Below are 16,587 nucleotides of genomic sequence, written 5' to 3' on the forward strand. Positions count from 1 at the left end.
GGGGATTCGAACTCACAACCATTTTATTTTTGTGGTCAGCAGCATACACACAACGCCACTACCTCAGATGGGGGGGGGGGGCCCAAACCAGAGCTGTGATATCATTATACACCATACGAATTGTGGATTAATGGTTAAACAGCCTCCAAAAAGCTATTCCTTCTGGTTAAACTCTACTTTCAAGAGTCCATTGCCTTGAAATAAAAGATGCCCTCTACCTGCACAGTGCAATAACCCAAAGCAATCAATATGAAACGCTACCTAGTCTAAAGCCAATGGGGTTCCATTGGTTTCCGCAGTTTATACAACTTTAATAAATATATCTGAAACAATGGTTGTATGGGGATTTGAACTCACAGTCATGTTATCATTGAGGTTAGCAGCACATACACAACACCACCACCTCAGATACAGGGCTGGGGGGTTAAAACCAGAGCTGTGATACCAATGCTTGCCATATAATTAGTGGATTAATGGTCAATCATTGTGTTACATTGCTGCCATCAGACCTAGACCAGGGTCCCACTTGGCCTCCTAAAGGCTCTTCCCTTCTGATTAAACTCTACTATCAAGAGTCCTTTGCCTTGAACCACAGGACACCATATTGACTGCTGCTTCCACAGTGCAATAACCCATAGCAATCCATATAGAAGGCTACCTAGTCGGAATTGTTTTTATATATTTTTTACTTATCTTACTTTTTTTTAATACATTTTTTTCTTATAATTTTTTACTTTTTAATCACATTTCTTAATTGTATTTATTATTTCTTATTATTTTTTAAACTTTTTATTTATTTCATAATTTTGTTCCCCTCTTAACTTTATTGCTATCACACAGGAGATAACAAGCCCCTGTGTGATAGCATTTGGAGGTGACAGGTTCTCTTTATTGAACCTGTCACCTCCAATGCAGGAGTTCTAGCACAGCACTGTGCTGGAACTCCTGTGACAGCTGAGATGGGAAGGATGCAAGTGCAGCTCTCCCCTCTCACTGTTTACATAGAGCAGAGCGGAGAACGGACGTTTTCCGCTCTGCTCACTGCTCTCCATCTTGAAACTCTTCGGACAGAGGCGACCATGGAGGAGAGAGTTACATGGTGTGGGGGGAGGACGGACCTCCAGGCTGCATACAAATGTAGAAAACAACTACTGCCGATTTAAACCTGAGCCTCAGCAAAGGGAAGTTGCTGAGTGGTTGTCAGCTTCTGCTTCCTGTGACCTGACCTGTGTGTTTCTCCTGAGATCTGACCTGGTTTGTTCGACTCTGCGATATCTCAATCCCCTGGTTCCTGACTCTAGCTTTGCACCCAGACTGTGCTTTCTGGTTGCTGTTTTTGTACCTCCACTGCCTGGCTGTGTTTGACCTTGGCTTGTTTCACAACTTTGCTCCTGGCTTACTCCCTGTGTACCTGTGCTGCTGAAACTCAGTCTGACACCGGGGTTGGGTGAAAAGTAGACTCTAAACAGCTCTCCCCCTCCCAGTTATTCATTGTAACATGAAACAGCAGCTATGCCTTTGCACACAATACATTGCACGGGGAGGGGGGTTGCCACTATGAATACTAATGCATAGGGGGTGGGGGTGGAGAGGTCACTTGTATTATACACACATTACTCGCAAAGCACAATTGCAGCCATTTTAATGAGTAGATAAAGGGGAAAGCTAACAAAAAAAAGTATGTTTTTTGTGTTTGTATACAGCGACTGCATATTCCTGCTTCATGTACACTTGGTGTTGTCAGAGCACAATGAAAACCAGACAAGCAAAAGGTGCTAGTTAAAACATTTATTAAGAACAGTGTCTACAGGAGCAAGTAGAATCATAAACCGGAACAAGCCATAGTCAGGAGACGGAGTGGGTAGTCATTCAAGCCAGGTCAGGAACGCAGAGATTAGCGTCGTCAGGAAGAAGCCAAGAAATCAGCATTGTCAGCAACAAGCCAGGAGCAGGAGCCAGAGGAGAACGTCAGCCAGGGTGGGGGTCATACACAGAATCAGGATACTCAGAGCAGCAGGAATGCACTAGCAGGAAGACCACAAAAGGGCAAAGTCAGACTGGATGGAGTGGTTTATATATAGTGAGTGGGGTGACATCATCACTCAGAGACAGGAAACTCCCATCTGACTCTCTCAGATGATGCTCTCCTGTCTGGCCACAAGAGGGAGCCCGGGAGTAGTGAGCATTGTTCCAGAGTCTGCTCAGGCAAGGAAGGAAACACAGGTGGGTAAAATGGCAGCCAAGCCAGAATGTTTCAAACCAGTAAAGTCAGAGTGGAACCCTCACAGGCGTACATTGCTGGCATATGTTTTTCTTCTTTTTAAAAAACAAATATCTCAGCAAAAGTTGAAATGGGCTTTAAGAAAGTGGAATAGTAATATGGTACCCTGAGGCTTTTTGTTTTCATTTTATATTATACATCCAGAAGTATGGCAGTAGTGTAGCTATAAAGAAGCTGAATATTGGTTTGGCAGCTTCTGAAAACCAAAGGGTTACCATGATCACCTTGGGTTGTGATAGGCATGAGTGAATCTAGAATTGAACCGATACACCTTAATACAAGTTTATTCCAAACACAGATTGTTGTATATAGTTTGTCTTTAGAATAAACTTGTACCTATAATATCAAGGTGTAGCTCTTCAATTCTAGGTATACTCAACAGTAAAAACCTGAGAGTGGTTATATCCATTCACTGTTCCATCCAAAATATAACTAGCTTCAGCTGCCTTTACTGCTTCACCACACTTTACACTAAAATAGGCTATTTTTTTATATCTATTAATTGCTAAACTGTAAACATAGTGTGTTTTTTATTTGTATTTTACATTCCTTTTCCAGATATGTCAGTAGAAGTTAAACCAAAATGCCAAACTGGTATGTCACTCCCTTTCCCCAGTGGGTATTTTTTGAATGATTTGTGGTATCCTCTGCACTGTAACGTGTCTTCATATGAACCCTTGGCCAATATCACCACTTGCCTAACTGGTAAAATCATATATCTGATGGGAGATTCAACACTTCGTCAGTGGATAGAATACTTCCCCGCACACCTGAAATGTGAGTACTGAAATAGATAAGATGAGTAAACTTGGTTTCAGTGAAGGGGGTGAACTGTAGGTGTTGTGAAAAGAGGAAGTCCTTGAAAAACTGCTTGAAGTATCTTCCACTGCCACCAATTAGTGAAGCGTGCCTTGGAATGTCAGCAAGAGTAAATTCTATCCTACCATCTTCTCCACCTTCCTTTTCTGAATTATTATGACATCTAGGTCCGTCCCCATAATGAGGCAATTGCCATAGGAGGCATCTCATTAGGTAACATGGGGCCTGCTGCCCCCTTTACAAACAGAGCGTGAATTAAATGAAGGTAGAACAAAGCCAAGGATACCAGAAGGAATTTCATGCAGTGAGTAATCCAGAATACTGAAGCTGGCTCCATGTTCCCCTATGGCACTGCCGATCAGTGGAAATCTTCCTTTGACCGGAAGTTGCGGTATTGGGGAAGGTATCGGAGCATTTGTACTCGTACTCACCCAAATACTCGGTATCGGCACCGATTCTAGTATCGGTGCATCCCTACTTTTCACTGTAACTCCCCAACAAAGACTAGAGGCCACCACCTAAAATTGGTGGAGAAAAGATTTAACCACAAAGGGCGTAGGGGCTTCTTTTCAGTTAGAGTGGTTACATTTTGGAACTCTCTGCCACAAGTAGTGGTATCAGCTGAGAGTATGGAATCGTTCAAAAATCAATTAGATTCCTTCCTCGGAGATCATAACATACAGGCGTACAGGTACTCTTATAAACTAAGACCACACAAGGACTCATATACACACATGCACACACAACCCACACACAGACACACAAACGTTGAACTTGATGGACCTGTGTCTTTTTTCAACCTCAAATACTATGTAACTATGTAATTATATCTATGTAGTTCGGAGAAATCTGCAGGAAGGGTATGACTCAATGGAGGTAGAACAGAGTCAAGGGAAACAGTAGAAAATGAATGCTGTGGAAAATCCAAAACTAAAATGTTGTTTTTAGGTTGACTGATCCTTTTAAGGGCGGCTCCTTAAAAGGTGAACATCACTGGGCGACTCCTAAAAAGGTGAACATGACTGTTTACCATTAACACCTGCCCCAGATTTCATGGCTCTGTGTTGTTTGAAATATGTAATTAGAACAGGGTGGTTCCACAAACTTTCAGACACACCACCATGTTCTTGGACGATTAACATCTTCCACAACATATTCCATAGTGATTAAAATAAAATGACTGAGCTACCCATATGGCTATAAATGCTGAGTTATTTGTGCTGAGGAAGCTACTTTTCCACACTGGTAGCAACATGAAAATATTGCACTGTAACTGCAATTATGGACTTATGGAATTATGAACAAAAAATCAATCTGTTCCACATACCTGTTTAATTCATGTTCTATGTTCCAGTATATTCTACTGCTCTCTTATAATTGCTAGAGGCAGGCAGTCCCTTCATAAATTTAGCTACAGCATAGAGAGCATATGACTATAAACTTGGACTGAGAACAAGGAAGGCCTCAGTCATCAGGAAAGCCTCTAGACGTGAAACCTGCTTTCCACAGTTACATGGATGAAATCAGGAGAGTGCTTTAGAGGATTTAGCTAGTCAAACACAGGGATTGCCTTTTTTCAACAGTTTCATTACTCACTGCCCAGCTTCCTGATTGGCCGGGAAGCCGGCTCCATATTCCCTCATCACTTGTGGCTTGGACATCCGGTATCAGGAAGCTGGGCAGCGTGTCATTACTCACTGCCCGGCTTCCTGTTTGGCCCGTAAGCCGGCTCCATACTCCCTCGTCACTTGTGGCTTGGACTTCCGGCATCAGGAAGCCGGGCAGCGCATCATTACACTGGCTTTCTGATTGGCCGGGAAGCCGACTCCATGCTTTCTCGTCACCTAGTGATGGCTTCCCTGCTAAGTGACGAGGGAGCATGGAGCCGGCTTCCCAGCCAATGGCGCCCGGCTTCCTGATTGGCCAGAAAGCCAGCTCCATGCTTTCTCGGCACCTTGTGACAAGAAGCATGGAGACGGCTTCCCTGCTAATTGTCGAAGCCGGGTGGCGAGTCTTTACACGCCGCCCGACTTCCCGGCTAATCAGGAAGCCAGGTGGCGAGTCATTACACGCCGCCTAGCTTCCTGAATGGGACTTCCGGTACTTGGTATTCGGTATCGGCGAGTACTGAAAAAAAATATTGGTACTCCATACCAAAATACCAGTATCGGTGCATCCATAGTATTTTTCAAATGGCTATACATAATATCCTTAGATATATTAGGAGGAGTTCACATGTTTTCAAATAGGTCATCCTTAAAGCGGAAGTAATGTTAATAAAATAATACATTGCTGGGTGGTAGGGATGTTTTGGTAGAAGGGACATGCAAAGTCTCTTCTGCAAAATTCTTCTACTGTCTCCTAGCAAATTTTTATTTTATAAATACAATGAATGAAGGGGCGGGCGTCTGGAAGGATGCAACTCCTGTGCAAATGCGAAGGAGTTACATCATCAGTGGCCACCCAATGGGAAAGGAGGATGCTTGGGAACCCAAAAGTGGCGGCAGTGAAGATAGCGGTGGTGGGGGACAGAGCTCAGGACTAAAGATCGATCCAACAGCACTGGAGAAGGTCACACTTGTAAGGTCAGGTTTCAAACAATTAGGTTATTAGAAAAATCCAAAACATATTTTATGATTTTAAAAGAAAGTCAGTAAAGTAAACTAAAGGATGTTTTATTTACTTGCTTAAGATTGTAACTTACTGGTATGATGTGTATTTAATTTATATCACACTTTGTAATTTAAATTTTTTTATTTTTTTTTAAAGATTTTAATTATTACAATTTTGTTTTTAAAGATCTAAAGTTCTTTGACCTCCATGGAAATGGCTGGCACAAGACCTACTTAGCCATAGATCAAACCAACAACATCTACATACAGTGGAAGAAACATGGGCACCCTTTTGTAACTCTGAGCTTCTTTAACTCCAAGGACTACGCCGATGTCACTCACCAAATTAACCAAATTGGTGGAAACTCGGACACGGTTATTGTCATCACACTGGGACTACATTTCCGAGCTTTTCCTATTTCTCTTTTCATCAGAAGGCTCCTCAATGTTCGCAAGGCCATAGAGAACATGTTTTTACGAAGCCCAAATACAAAGATCATCATCAAATCTGAAAACACCAGAGAGATTAATTTGGATGTGGAACGTTTTAGTGACTTTCACGGGTATATTCAGTATCTCTTAGTAAAGGATATCTTCAGTGGCCTTAACGTTGGAATGATTGATGCTTGGGACATGACTGTAGCGTATGGATCTTTCAATGGTCATCCACCAGAGATCGTTCTTAAGAATCAGATCAACATGTTTTTGTCTTATCTTTGTTAAAGTGACACCGAACTCACCACTCCAAGCTCACTCCTGCGATGGACTATAACTTCAATACAAATTAGTAAACCAAACATGAGATTGTAGTCCATCATGGGAGTGAGCTTGGTGCGGTGGCTACTTTACAACACACACAGGGACCATGGGAAACTAAAGTAGCCACCCTCCAGAAGGAAGGACAGTGTCAGCACCAATTCAGAGATGATTTGAGGATTTATAGCCGACTGATCCCAGGCACCCGTGGCTCCCAGGCATGTAAATATGTAATATGTGGCAATGTGACAGAGAAAAACATGTGAAAATGCACCTAGAGCACCTCCTAGTGGCTGGAAAAAAAAATACATTTATAGGTGACATTTCTATTTTCCTGCCTTTAAAAAGAAAATATATACTTTATTGTGACAATATACTCAGGAGTTAAATTGTAAAACGTATTTAATTTTATTTGTGTATCACTCAGCTGTAGACCCTCAAATCATCTCGGAATTGGAGCTTCCACATCACAAATCTCAAAATCTATGTATTAGGGCTGTGGAAATTAAAGATTAATTTCTCGATTAATCGTTAAACTTTTTGATCGATTAAAATTATTTTGATAGCTAATGAAAACACTCACCTCTCCGCCGGCTTCCGGGAGTCCCGTCGGCGATGTCCGTGACGTCACCGGACTCCTCCCCCCTTCCCCAAGTGGCTCCGTCGGCTAACGAAGGGAAGGGGGAGGAGTCCGGTCACGTCGATGTCCGTGACGTCACCGGACTCCTCCCCCCTTCGTTAGCCGACGGAGCCACTTGGGCCGGTGAGTTTGCCCAAGAAACTTTCTACACGATCGCCAGCCAAGACATTGGCCTATACTCATACAGCACAGCAATGAAGTAATAAAATGAACTAGGATCACACTAATCTAGCACATTATTATTCTGAGTTGCCCCGCTCAAGCGGCGGCCATATTGAGTGGGGCACGTGAGATTAATAACGTGCTGGATTAGTGTGATCCTAGTTCATTTTATTACGTCATTGCTGTGCTGTATGTGTATAGGCCAATGTAGTTGGATCTGTATGTGCGTTATAATTAATTGAAATTAATTGATTAATCGTGTAAAAAACATTTCGATTAATCGAACACAAAAATTGTAATCATTACCAGCCCTACTTTGTATGTTTTTCTATTATTACCGTGCTGAGTTACATCATACATCTAAACTTATTCAAGGTATGTCCTTAAATGAATACTGAATCCTACCTTGATGTCTGCATGTGATGTGTGCTATTAAATAAATGCTTGTTTTAATTCTACCCTCATATTTCATTGATGGATTGTAGGATATTTGGGTTCATACAATGCCCTTCGTTCTGGAGGGTGGCTACTTTTGTTCCCCATGGTCCCTGTGTGTGTTGTGAAGCATTTACTGCTCTAAGATCACTCCTGTGATATACTACAATATCATTACAAATTAATAAAAATAAATTATACAAATAAAACATGAACGTGAGATTGTAGTCCATCAGGGAGCGCATATGGGGTGGTGACTACTTTACAACACACACAGGGACGATGTAACCACCCTCCAGAAGGAAGGACAGTGTTAGCACCAATTCAGAGATGATTTGAGGATCTACAGCCGAGTGATACACAAATAAGATACATTTTTGTTAATAGTTAAGGTACTTGAATGCAATTTTAAGATTTCATTCCTGAGTTTAGTGTCATTTTAAACTTGTATTTTTAGCCGTAGCCATATAAAAAAAAATTCATAAAGTTGTCAATAGATGTCAGTATAGTAGAGCAAAATAGTCAAGTAACATAGGAGGGACTTTATGTGTTTATTGCATGTGTTCCAACTTTAAAGTTACTTATTATGTACGCATTATTACATTAAGCTTAAAGGTCCGTCTGACTTTAGTTTCTGATTCTTTTCAACAGATTAGCTGGTAAGTTTTTTTTTTATTCACTTTGGATAGCTACCTTTCCCCAAAGAATAACCCAAATGCAGTTCAGTTGTTTGATCAGTTTGATACAAAGCATTTGTTAATTTAGATTGAACCCAGGGACTTGTGACTTTTTTTTGTAGGACTCCTTTGGTAAAATTTGCCTTGTGTGAGTTTCTGTCCTTGGCTTTGTAATTGTAATAGCTAGGGATGAAAAGTAAATTGAGAAGTTAACTCTCAATTTTTTTACTTGACCTAATTGAAATTTGCATCAGGAACAATACTTTTATTTTTAAATAATTTAGACTTTTTTCCAGGTAGTTTTCTTCCTTTTATTTATTTTTTTGTGTTTTTTTCTTTTCTTTTTTGTGCATTTGATCCTTATTTGTGAACGGTCACTTTAGATTTTTTTGATTTGACATTTTCCCATCTGTTTCTTTTTCCTCTTTTTTTCCTGTTTACAAAAAAAAATAAAAAAATTAATGAGTTTTAATGAGAAGCTGTTCTTCGGTATAGGAAGGGGTCCAGGATAGTAAAAAGGCACTTTTGACACTTTGAAAGCCAACTGCACCCTTAAAAAAATATTTTGTTATTTATTTATTTGTTATAGGTATTTATATAGCTTTGACAGCACTTTACACACTGTATTATTATTATTATTATAATACAGGATTTATATAGCGCCAACAGTTTGCGCAGCACTTTACAATATAAGGAAGACATTACAATCACAATACAATTCAAGACAAGATGGTAAGGAGGGCCCTGCCCCTGAGGGCTTACAATCTAAAAGTGAGGGAGAAGTGATACATGAGGAGGTAGCTGTGTGGGGATGAATTGTTTGAGAACGTGATGCTTCAGTTGTTAGGTACACTTACATCAGTCCCTGCCCTCAAGGAGCTTACAATTTAAGGTAAAATCATTTTAAAAAAACATCTTCATTTCTTCATTGATATTTCACCAAAATCCCCAATGTTTGCCAAAATTTGGGATAAATGGAAACTCTCCATTTCGCTCACCTTTAGTCATAGCAAGCAGAAGCAGCTGGGAACTCTGGTGAAGAGATCGTTCTGCTGAAATACCTTAAAAACATGGAAGGTCATAAATAATTCAGTACTGCCAAAATCTACTAAAAATTTAAACATTATTTGTTTTGTGGACTGACCCTTCAAGTAAGACTTGCAGGCAAAATAATTGTTGCTGTGAGTCCATTTTTATATATAAAAATGTAAAATAATATAATGATATAAATGCTATCAACATTTGTAAATCTTTTAAAAGCCTTGCTTATATAAATAATTTGTAATTATAATTAAAGTTCAATTTCAGGCACATAGCTAAATAGAAATATGAAATAGATATAAGGGGGCTGTTTTACCTGTTAAAGTATTTCTATCCATCCATTCCTGAGGTTTGCTCTCCCTCAGACAATCTGATTGGCAGTTAAAGGATATCTAAACTCAAGAACAAAAATGTAATATATTGCAGCTTACCAGTCTTCGATTGAGGTGTCTGAATTAGTTTTCATTTTTTTCCCTTTATTTGAATCTTGCGTTTCTGCCAATAATTCACTTCCAGTCCCAGGATGACTTCTCTCAAGTGCCCTACTGTATCAGGACATCACCAACAGGATTAAACTGCATGATTTCACCCCACTGCTATAGTTCAAAGATGCGCATGGTTCTGCATTCCTCAGATATAGCTGGAAACAATGTAGCTAATAAGAATCAGCCCAGGCAGAACGCACAGGAAGTTATCAACGTACAAATTTGTTGGCAAGAACAACGTTTATTTTGCACATATTAAACAGATATAAATGGAAATTTTTAGCGGTATATGTTAGTGATGCACCGATACCAAGTACTGTACTCAGGAAAAGTACAGATACTTTTCAAGCTCCCAGACTAGACTAGAGAAAAATTCAAAAGTTAGGAGGCAGCTGTCATTTGTAAGGAGCACACGGAGCTCCTGGGATTTGTACATCTCTGTTTTAATGAATGATTTTGTTTTTATATACATATAAAAGTGATGCACCGATACCATTTTTGTGAGTACAAGTACTGATACTTGTCTAAGTACTTACAGATACAAGTAGTGATACATTTTTGTTATTGTCATGTGACAGTTTTTCTAAACCAATACAGACCAATGATTTCAGGACAGTGGTGGAGCGCCAGAGCCAGGTCCCAGCTGCAACCTCTGCAACCCTGGTAGTTCTTGTGAAAATGCCAAGTATCCGCACTGGTATCTGAAATATGAATTTAATAGACCAAAAGACATACATTTTGTGTGTATTATCTGTATATTTATATTATCAGCAGTCTGAGTCATATAATTAAAGATACATACTTTATTATCCAGTTAGATGCAGATATTTATTGCACAACCATCTATTCTAATAGGAGTAACTAGCTTAGGTGTACTGCTTTATCAGGGTTTACTTTGGGCTCAGATCACATGGCCTGCAATGGCAAAGTGGTACCCTGAATATACACAGAAACCGTTATATCATTGGGGGCATTAGGGTTCCAGCAGACCTAAACCCAATGTGGATCATTAGCTTTTGTGCCAAACTTCAGACAGGTAAATAATTATTTGTATTGCTGCAGTTCTTCTGTAAAGCTAAACCTTAGACATAAACCAAGCTTTAAAATCATTAATCCGCCATTAAATTTGTTTAAATATAAAGGCAAGCAGTTTAGGTACCTGTATCTGACTCGCCAACAGCTGCTTGCATTCCCTGCACAGCAGGGCTAGAGTGTGAGAGGAAGAAGCAGTAGAAGAAGCCAATCAGTTCATGTTCTGACAAAAAGCATGCTCAAAGGAAGAGAGAGCAGAGTAACAGAAAGATGAGCTCTTCACTGTGCTCCTCCTTCTTTCACTGATCAGTCACAGGCTGGGCTGGACCCTGAACGACCTGGGCTCAGGAAGTGAGTAGAATGATGCTGGCTGAGTACTGAAAAAACGTACTGCGGGAGAAATTTCAAGACCGAAGGTGATTGCAGCAAATCTAGTTTTGTTATTTTAACTTTTAGTGGGCTGTTCATTTTTATCCTCTTATTTATGGCTGCAGTTCTCCTTTAATGGAAAACACATTGTTTGATTTGTGCAATGTGAAATACATGATCATAGAACATTATAACATTTATTAGGATTAGCTATGTAGTTATTGTCAATAATCTCATTCAATAATACAAGAATTATATCAGATATACCCAGATGTTCCCAGTGGAAGTAATATTCTACGGTCACCTGTTAGTGGTATTATAACAAAGTGCAGGCAACTGGGAACAACAGCAACTCAGCCAGGAAGTGGTAGACCATGTGAAATGACAGAGCGGGGTCAGCGCATACTTAAGCGCCCAGTGCACAGGTGTCGCCAACTGTCTGCAGAGTCAATAGCTACAGATCACCAAACCTTGTGTGGCCTTCAGATTGGCACAACAACAGTGCACAGAGAGCTTCATGGAAAGGGTTTCCAATGCTGAGCAGCTGCATCCAAGCCTTACATCACCAAGTGCAATGCAAAGCGTGGGATGCAGTGGTGTAAAAGGATTAAACTGCATGATTTCACCCCACTGCTATAGTTCAAAGATGCGCATGGTTCTGCATTCCTCAGATATAGCTGGAAACAATGTAGCTAATAAGAATCAGCCCAGGCAGAACGCACAGGAAGTTATCAACGTACAAATTTGTTGGCAAGAACAACGTTTATTTTGCACATATTAAACAGATATAAATGGAAATTTTTAGCGGTATATGTTAGTGATGCACCGATACCAAGTACTGTACTCAGGAAAAGTACAGATACTTTTCAAGCTCCCAGACTAGACTAGAGAAAAATTCAAAAGTTAGGAGGCAGCTGTCATTTGTAAGAAGCACACGGAGCTCCTGGGATTTGTACATCTCTGTTTTAATGAATGATTTTGTTTTTATATACATATAAAAGTGATGCACCGATACCATTTTTGTGAGTACAAGTACTGATACTTGTCTAAGTACTTACAGATACAAGTAGTGATACATTTTTGTTATTGTCATGTGACAGTTTTTCTAAACCAATACAGACCAATGATTTCAGGACAGTGGTGGAGCGCCAGAGCCAGGTCCCAGCTGCAACCTCTGCAACCCTGGTAGTTCTTGTGAAAATGCCAAGTATCCGCACTGGTATCTGAAAAGTATCGGTGCATCACTAATATATTTAATAGACCAAAAGACATACATTTTGTGTGTATTATCTGTATATTTATATTATCAGCAGTCTGAGTCATATAATTAAAGATACATACTTTATTATCCAGTTAGATGCAGATATTTATTGCACAACCATCTATTCTAATAGGAGTAACTAGCTTAGGTGTACTGCTTTATCAGGGTTTACTTTGGGCTCAGATCACATGGCCTGCAATGGCAAAGTGGTACCCTGAATATACACAGAAACCGTTATATCATTGGGGGCATTAGGGTTCCAGCAGACCTAAACCCAATGTGGATCATTAGCTTTTGTGCCAAACTTCAGACAGGTAAATAATTATTTGTATTGCTGCAGTTCTTCTGTAAAGCTAAACCTTAGACATAAACCAAGCTTTAAAATCATTAATCCGCCATTAAATTTGTTTAAATATAAAGGCAAGCAGTTTAGGTACCTGTATCTGACTCGCCAACAGCTGCTTGCATTCCCTGCACAGCAGGGCTAGAGTGTGAGAGGAAGAAGCAGTAGAAGAAGCCAATCAGTTCATGTTCTGACAAAAAGCATGCTCAAAGGAAGAGAGAGCAGAGTAACAGAAAGATGAGCTCTTCACTGTGCTCCTCCTTCTTTCACTGATCAGTCACAGGCTGGGCTGGACCCTGAACGACCTGGGCTCAGGAAGTGAGTAGAATGATGCTGGCTGAGTACTGAAAAAACGTACTGCGGGAGAAATTTCAAGACCGAAGGTGATTGCAGCAAATCTAGTTTTGTTATTTTAACTTTTAGTGGGCTGTTCATTTTTATCCTCTTATTTATGGCTGCAGTTCTCCTTTAATGGAAAACACATTGTTTGATTTGTGCAATGTGAAATACATGATCATAGAACATTATAACATTTATTAGGATTAGCAATGTAGTTATTGTCAAATATCTCATTCAATAATACAAGAATTATATCAGATATACCCAGATGTTCCCAGTGGAAGTAATATTCTACGGTCACCTGTTAGTGGTATTATAACAAAGTGCAGGCAACTGGGAACAACAGCAACTCAGCCAGGAAGTGGTAGACCATGTGAAATGACAGAGCGGGGTCAGCGCATACTTAAGCGCCCAGTGCACAGGTGTCGCCAACTGTCTGCAGAGTCAATAGCTACAGATCACCAAACCTTGTGTGGCCTTCAGATTGGCACAACAACAGTGCACAGAGAGCTTCATGGAAAGGGTTTCCAATGCTGAGCAGCTGCATCCAAGCCTTACATCACCAAGTGCAATGCAAAGCGTGGGATGCAGTGGTGTAAAGCACGCCGCCACTGGACTCTAGAGAAGTGGAGACGTGTTCTCTGGAGTGATGAATCACGCTTATCTGTCTGTCAATCCGATGGACGTCTCTGGGTTTGGTGGTTGCCAGGAGAACGGTACTTGCCTGACTGCATTGTGCCAAGTGTAAAGTTTGGTGGAGGGGGGATTATGGTGTGGGGCTGTTTTCCAGGTGTTGGGCTTGGCCCCTTAGTTCCAGTGAAGGGAACTCTTAAGGCATCAGCATACCAAGACATTTTGGACAATTTCATGCTCCCAACTTGGTTGGAACAGTTTGGGGATGGCCCCTTCCTGTTCCAACATGACTGCGCACCAGTGCACAAAGCAAGGTCCATAAAGACATGGATGAGCGAGTTTGGGCTGAAGGAACTTGACTGGCCTGCACAGAGTCCGGACCTCAACCCGATAGAACACCTTTGGGATGAATTAGAGCGGAGACTGCGATCCAGGCCTTCTCGTCCAACATCAGTACCTGACCTCACAAATGCGCTTCTGGAAGAATGGTCAAACATTCCCATAGACACACTCCTAAACTTTGTGGACAGCTTTCCCAGAAGAGTTGAAGCTGTTATACCTGCAAAGGGCGGCCCAACTCAATATTGAACCCTACGGACTAAGACTGGGATGCCTTTAAAGTTCATGTGCATGTAAAGGCAGGTATCCCAATACTTTTGGCAGTATAGTGTATATATATATACATACTGTATCCAAATAATTATACCAAGAATATTTGGAAAGTGCTCATGTGCATATCCATGTATACAGTATATAAATTCTATAGACATGTGATTTACAAAATAGTGTTCCAGTGTATATCCAAAATCTAATCTATCTATCTATCTATCTATCTATCTATCTATCTATCTATCTATCTATCTATCTATCTATCTATCTATCTATCTATCTATATCCACACCATAGTGCTCCCCTCTCCATCCAAATCACTCACCAGATAAGATGATCTGATAAAAATAAACTCAGTATATTATTAGGTCAGAAAAAATATCCCAGCGAACCCCTCTTGAGACTCCTCAATGATTTAATTCTACATCAATATCAACTTCCTGCTGAACAGAAGGAGCAGATGAAAGGCTTATTTAATATGGTTTTATAGAGCAATGATAATGTGCAAATGTGCAAAGAGCCATAGTCCACACCAACTGGAAAACACTGTTGTTGGGCTAGCTCAAGCAAGTTGAAACCATATTGTTACAATTGGTTACCGTCTTTTACATATCCTTTGATCTCTTTACAGAAAGTAGCCTGAAAAAATCTAAAAGTACCCACAACTTCCATGGGGGGCTCTTGGTACTGCCAGGAGAACATGAATTGGACAGTCCAAGAGAACACCCTAGTCAGTATTGTTATCCACTACCAGAGGCGTAACTAGAACCTTCTGGGCCACGGTGCAAGAAACCATGAAGGTTCCCCCAAACGCCAATGCACCACATGTAATCAGGAAGGCTGCCGAGGTCCCCAGCAAGCGCGGGACCTCAGACAGCCGCTTGTTTAAAATTTTAGTGCTGTGTTCTGTCGAGAACGCCAACCCAGTATCTGCGTTTACGTACAGACGGGATTACCGAGGAAACATGGCATTTATTTACAAAGTATTCGTTTGTAATGGTTAATTGTGACAGTTAATAATATACCGTCCATGGCAGTAAATGACGGATAGCGGTATATGATTTCTGGAATATTATTAACAGTCACAATTAATGATTTAAACAAAATACTTTGTGAATAAATCCCGGTTTCCTCGATAATATTGGTCTGTGTGCAAGCGCAGATGCTGAGGTCAGCAAATTCGACTACGTCGGCGTTCTCGACATAACACCGGTATCTGCTTTTAGTATCGGGGCACTTTCACAAGTGTGAGTACTCGTGAAAATGCCCAGATTTAGCAGTGGTGTATTCCTACTTAAAAATATAATGCATTGCTGGGACTTGTAGGCGGTGCCTGCAGCACATTCTGAGGGACCAGTGACAGCCTCTCCGGCCCTGCCGCACAGCAGCACGTACATGCTGCACCTGTGCGGCAGGGAATGAGCGGCACTATCTCTGGGAGGGGCCCTCTTTTTCCTCGCTGGGCCCCCCCAAGTGGCGGAACGCCAGGGCCCGGTCGCAGTTACGATCACTGCGACCCTGGTAGTTCTGCCAGTGTCCACTACCATGAGAAACTCCAGAATTTGTTTTATTTATTTTATAATTGCATGTTTTCTCAGGTTAAAAGAAAAACACAAGTCCATCGGGTTTACCCAACAGAGGGGAAAAAAAGATTGACAGGGTTATTCAGTAAAGTGTAAGAGGGTTTGGAGAAGGTAGGAGAAGTGAACAATCTAGGTCAACATAGATGAAGTGAGCTGAATTGGAGAATATTTGCAAATCAACTATTTTGGCCTAAAATGTTCACTTCTCCTGGAACATTTTGCCCACAGTTACCCACAATTGATCCAGAGGAAGGTAAAAAAAATTATATTATCATTATATTATGGTAAATGCAGATGGAAAAGTAAGAAACTCCATAAAAGGGGATCATAATGGAGAACTAATGGGGGAAGAGGGAGTAATTCAGCCAGAAAGATGGGGATGGTATACTGAAAGTGGATAAGGACACATTGATAGCTGACCTTTTGGCATTTTTCCAGTCTACTTAAATACAGTCTATTGATTATAACAAGAAAGTATTTTTTTCTTTTTTTGCTTCAAGGAACTGTAGC

At 40.7% G+C, this 16,587-nt stretch overlaps 1 protein-coding gene across 1 annotated transcript in view; it reads left to right on the plus strand.

The window, feature by feature from the left end:
• LOC108801048 (NXPE family member 1-like) overlaps window positions 1–6,435 on the plus strand; it is a 28,491-nt gene extending 22,056 nt beyond the window's left edge. Inside the window, exons 4-5 of the mRNA XM_018573012.1 lie at window positions 2,840–3,058; window positions 5,870–6,435. Of these exons, the coding sequence (XP_018428514.1) occupies window positions 2,840–3,058; window positions 5,870–6,435 (785 nt within the window). The remainder of the gene's footprint in view (window positions 1–2,839; window positions 3,059–5,869) is intronic.
• Window positions 6,436–16,587: the final 10,152 nt, after the last annotated feature.

Source organism: Nanorana parkeri, unplaced genomic scaffold, assembly GCF_000935625.1.
Source record: "Nanorana parkeri isolate BGI_ZX_2015 unplaced genomic scaffold, ASM93562v1 scaffold2205, whole genome shotgun sequence".
Taxonomy (NCBI): Eukaryota; Metazoa; Chordata; class Amphibia; order Anura; family Dicroglossidae; genus Nanorana; species Nanorana parkeri.